General features: G+C 41.3%; 1 protein-coding gene across 1 annotated transcript; it reads left to right on the forward strand.

The window, feature by feature from the left end:
- LOC110435393 lies at nucleotides 643-2,000 on the forward strand. The gene is made up of 3 exons (XM_021460891.1): nucleotides 643-717; nucleotides 1,186-1,490; nucleotides 1,733-2,000. The coding sequence occupies exons 2-3, from the start codon at nucleotides 1,191-1,193 to the stop codon at nucleotides 1,853-1,855; spliced, it is 423 nt and encodes a 140-aa protein (XP_021316566.1). The 5' UTR covers nucleotides 643-717; nucleotides 1,186-1,190; the 3' UTR covers nucleotides 1,856-2,000.

Consider the following 5,915-nt stretch of genomic DNA (forward strand, 5'->3'; position numbering starts at 1 on the left):
CATGACCACTTTATCCAAATAAATTGAAACTTTTAGACATAAGTTGAAATTTTTTTGTCTACAATAAACACCAAAGTGAGAAATCCAAACGATATTGACAAGGTGGTACTATAAATGTTGTTCAAGCATGAACAACTCTAATTTAGTCACAAGGTAGCTTAAAGCTTTTATCATTTAGTCATTCAACAATTAAATACAATATTTACTAAAAGTGAAATAAGATGTTTCAAAATCAGTGAGGCAAATCATTAAGCAATAATATAGTAATAATTAATTGAAAAACAGGGAAAAACATAGAGAAATGGAAAAGTATTTAAAACAAAAATGTAAGGAAAAGAATAAAAAAATTTGGCTCCCATTGGGTTCGACCCCAGGAGCTAAGGGACAAACTCGAAATGCCTTACCATTGGGATGGATAGTTAAGTGTTTGTGTTAGTTTTGGACCGCCAAGTTACTTATACGGTATGTAAGCAACAGGTTTTTTGCAACATTATTTGATCCCCTACTGTCGATCCCCACTCAGTGTCGCACCCCTTCCGTTGACCCCATCGAAGACAAGGGCGCGCCGCTCCAGTTCCCCCCCCCCCACCTGCGATGCCGGACTGCGTGCTCCGGCGACCCCCAACCTGACGTGCTCCGACGACCCCCAACCACACGTGCAGCCACGACCCCCATCTTCACGTGCTCCGGCGACCCCCATCCTCACGTGCTCCTCAGGTACATTCTCCACCAAATTGTCCCTCTCTTTGCTTTTTAGGGTTAGGTTGAATATTGCATATTTGGATGAAGGGGAATCATAGAGGAGTTAGGCTTAGGTTATTTGTAGATGGATTGCTGATTCTAGGTTCATCTCTATGATTTTCAATCAGTACAGATGTGGTATGAGGCCTTGCAATTTGTTCCTGCGGGTGGGGGTGGGGGGGTGGGGATATGTGATTTATTGGGAAGTAGGCAAAGTATATAAATTAGTGGAGCACATTTCAGAATCTCGTGAACACATAACTAGGCCTTGGAAATCAGGCAACTTGGTTAGCCTAGGGTATGTCCCATATTCAAAGCAATCCTTAAATTAACTTGTGATGGGATATCTTGCTAGGACAGTAGGTTCCTATTTATAGTATGGATCTATGGCAGTGGTTACTTCTCTAAATTTTTTCTCTTTATCTTCTGTTGTTGGCACCTAAGGGAGAATGGCTCCAGGTAAGACCAATCCGTCGCAGTCAGAGCGTGTGCGCCGCCAGTTGCGGGATGCGAATGGTAAGTTCACCTTGCCCTCGTCGTCGGCGGTGGCGAGTCATCTCCGGGGTGCTGTACAGCCCCATACCCCTGCCTCGGCGATGCCGCGTACTCGCTGGGCCGCCATACAGGCCGGGACCCCATCCTCGTCGGTGGCACATCGACAGCATCAATTTGCACCTATCCAGGTGGATAGCAGCACCTCGTCGTCCGATTACTCCACTTGTGATGAGAAAGACGATCATGACTCTGTGGTGAGCATATTTTTTTCCCAAGCTATGCTTTTACTCTTTTGTGTAGTCAATCTTTTTCTTTGGTGCATGATTGACATTGAACAAAAAGAGTGGTGGTTAGGATCATAGCAGTTTTCTGTGTATAGCATGCATGAATGAAAGAACAACCAATTGGAGCAGTATCTATTTTGTGGTAGCTATCTTTCTTAAACCAATAACATACAACTGCTATGTTCTTTATTAGTTCTTTATTTTGTGTGCAGACTTGCGCTTGTTGTGTGAAGCTGAAGGAGCTGGACACCAAGTACAGCAGGAAACTTCAGAAATTGGAACAGATCATCTACCAGCTGAAGTGTCAGGTCAAGGAACTGAAAAAGAAGAAGTAGGACATACAAGTCTGTTGGATGTACGACATGGATAGCTTTTGGAAGTAGGACTGGTCATGTTAGCATAACATGTGGTCATGAACTAGATGAACTGCAGTATATGAATGGCTGAGATGTTAAATAGAAAACTGCAAAGTCTCTTGGATGTACGACATGGATATGCTTTTTATCTAATGTATGCTGTGATGTTAAATATTCTCTAGTCAAATCCTGTGATGGAAAATTCTACTATGTGATTGTATGCTCAGTGGGTGAGTTCGGGGAAATTGTCCTAAGCGACTGATGTAATTGCAGTCCTAATATTTGATGAAAATAGATTATATGCAGATCATGTGGCATAGTAGAATCTGTAATGCAAAAAAATGATAGAGAAACATCAAAAAATTAGCTCCCACTGGGTTCGAACCCGAGAGCTGAGGGTGAAACTAAATGTGCCTGACCATTGTGGTAGTCTAGTGAGTTGAGTAAATCTGTAATGCAGTTTTACTTAAACTAAAGCATAAGCGTGACAGGTCCACATGCCGTGGTGTATGAAACAGATCACCAGGTCTGATCATTTAATATGCTAAAAAAAGGTCTGAACATATGACCAATGCAGAATATCAGTGACAACTTGTTCAAGCACAAACAATTTAGAATCCTAGAAATAACTCAAGCTGAAATAAGTTAGATTCTATAGTTCACACGAATAAGTAAATGAAATTACATAAAGCCAAAAAATTATTAAATATGGGCAAATGTTGGGCAAACAGAAAATGTATTGCAGTGCAGGGACATGTCACTAGTCCATACTAGAAATCATCATCTTCTTCATCGAGGTACATGTCATCATTATTATCATTGTCACCATCACTATAGTACTGCAGTACCGTATCATCTTCCTCCTCATTCTCACTATCTTCTTGAGTTATGGATTGCTTCTTGCTTCTTAAAAGGTCTTGTAAATTTCCTTTAATTATAGTGGCTTCTCCACCATGATTATTGTCCCTAACCTCATTATCATCACTTGCTTGCACTATATGCTCAGTATCAGAACCATAATCATCTTGATGCACATCATGACTAGCCTCATCTTTTTCAGCCACATCATAAATATTCCTATGTTCAAATTTCTGCACAACTCGCCAATCTTTACCTAAAGCTGTGTCTTCCAGGTAAAATATCTTTTTCGATTGAGTAGATAAGATGAAAGGATCAGTCTTGTACCATAATGACTGCACATTGATGGATTTGAAATAACTGTCATCTCGAGGGCCTCTCGTCTTGCCTTCTTGGCTGAACCAATCGCATCGAAATAGAACCACTGTTCGACGGAGTTCAAAATTAGAATTATATTCCAACTCAATAACCTCTTTAAGGACTCCATAAAATTCTATGTCCCTCCCATTATGTGAACCTGGTGTCATTACATCACTATTTTGTGTTACGAGGAACATCTCACGATCCACAGTGCTATGCTCCACTCCATTAACCTTACATGCAGCACATGTCTTAACTCGCAGATCTGGGCCACAAGAAAGTGCCCATAGTCCTTCACTAACCGATTCTGGATTCTCCTTGCGTTTGTTCTCAATCTGTTCAAATAAAAGCACTCAGTTCACAAATTACATATGAATAGTAATGCATTTACTGAACCTACAAACAGAATATGTAGTGACTTACATGGCGCTTAAACCACTTTGCAAATCCTTGTTCAACCATTGTATCAACATCATGTGCACCTTGCTGCACTAGATGCTCCCTGTACAAGCTGTAGAGGAAAGATTAATTGTAAGAATAATTAGACAGGTTTGAACTATATAAATAAAAACTCAAACATCTAAACGATACTTACTCTAAATATTCCTCCACTTCATCACAATTATTAAGCACATACCAAACTAACTTATTCAAGACAACATCATCAATATACTGGGTCCAATTAGATCCAACAAGAGTAACACCATGCCTAAAAATAGAGATGTCATCAGGTAATGCCATCTCTCCACCACTACCATCATCCTGCTTAAATCTATTCTCAATATCCTCCATGTACCTAGAACAAAAAGTCAATGTGTCACTTGCCATATATGCCTCAGCAATTGATCCTTTTGGCTTAGCCCTATTCCTTACAAAATTCTTCAAAGTGCCTAGTCGCCTTTCTATTGGGTACATCCATCCATACTGAACAGGTCCTCTAAGCAATGCCTCATCTGGAAGATGCATAGCCAAGTGCACCATAACATCAAAGAAGGCAGGTGGAAAGATTTTCTCAAGCTTGCATAGAATCAATGGAATTTCCTCTTTTAGTCGTTTCACAACATCTATCCGAGGTTTCTACTGCATAGTTCCCTAAAGAAGGTCCCGAGCTCTGCAACTGCTTCATATACATTCTTCCTCACTAGACCTCTTAGGCCAGCCGGTATGATTCTTTGTAGGAGTATGTGAGAAGAATGTGTTTTCAGCTTCCCCTGGACCTTCGAACCATCTTCACTTATGTATCTTGCTAGGTTAGCTGCATATCCATCAGGAAACTTAATACCCTTGAGAAACTTGCAAAACTCAATTTTTTGATTCCTTCCCAAGACATACGGAGCAGGTGGAGTAGTGACTAAGTTGCCATCCTACTGTAAGTGCAATTCTGGTCTTATGCCCATATCATGCAAATCTAGCCTAGCATTGCTTGTGTCCTTGGTCTTTCCCTGTACATTGAGCAATGTCCCAAGAATGTTTTCACATATGTTTTTCTCTATGTGCATCACATCAAGATTATGTGGAAGCTTCAAATCTTTCCAATATAGCAATCTCCACAACCCAACTTTGCGGCTATAAATCCTTGGACCCTCATTGCACTTCCTTTTATTTCCAATAATTTCTAGATGCTTCCCTGGCCTCACATCTTTCACCTTCTCTAGCTCTTCCATGACCTCCTCCAAAGTGAACTTGCCTGGTTGATCTTTCTTTTCATGCTTACCATAGAAAGCCAAGCTTCTCCGCCACTTATGTGTCATTGGAAGGTACCGACGATGTCCAATGTAACATAGCTTATTCCTTATAGCCCGGGACAATGGATCCTTGTCACAATGAGTACATGCAAAAATACCCCTTTGTTGTTCGCCCTGATAACGTGCTCAATGCTGGAAAATCATGTATACACCATAGCACGGCAGCACGAAGGTCAAACTTCTGACCAGTACATGCATCATAGGTACCGACGCCCTTCCATAGCTCAAGCAAGTCCTTAATAAGGGGCTCAAGGAACAAATCAAAATCCTTTCCTTGGGATTTTGGACCTGGTATGAGTAAAGACATAAAGTAGTTTGTTGGATTCACGCATTCCCATGGTGGGAGATTGAGCGGAGTCAGAAGCACTGGCCACATACTGTACTGGGTACTCATGTTGCCAAATGGATTGAATCCATCGGTAGCTAAGGCAAGTCTGAGGTTCCTCGGATCAGCTGCAAATGTGGGTTCCCTCCTGTCAAAGTGCTTCCATGCTTCCCCATCAGCTGGATGGCTCATTACATTGTCGACTGGCTTCCTCATACACTTGTGCCATTGTGTTTCTTTAGAAGTTCACTTTGAAGCAAAAATTCTTTGCAACCTTGGCACAAGTGGAAAATACCTCAATACCTTGTGTGGAACCCGCTTGGCCCCAGTTCCATCTTTCCATCTAGACGCCTTGCATACTGGGCACACATTTTCCTTTTCATACTCCTTCCGAAACAACACACAATTATTCTCGCACACATCAATGTTTTGAAATCCAAGACCCAACTCTTTAAGATATTTCTTTGCCTCATCATATGAATTTGGCAAATCACTATGAGGGTAACCTTCTGACAACAGCTTCATAATTACGGAAAATGCTCTATTGCCAATTTGATAACGAGACTTGATATACAACATCCTCACCAGAAAAGATAATTTAGAATGCCTAGATCCCGGGCTAAGAGACTTCTTCGCATCTTGAAGGACTCTCGCAAACCTTGGCTGTTCTCCCTGAGCCTCTGCTGCAGCATACAACTCTCCTATCATCTCTGGTACTCCGTGATCCTCATCATAGTCATCATCAGCCATA

This window comes from Sorghum bicolor, chromosome 5 (assembly GCF_000003195.3).
Source record: "Sorghum bicolor cultivar BTx623 chromosome 5, Sorghum_bicolor_NCBIv3, whole genome shotgun sequence".
Taxonomy (NCBI): domain Eukaryota; kingdom Viridiplantae; phylum Streptophyta; class Magnoliopsida; order Poales; family Poaceae; genus Sorghum; species Sorghum bicolor.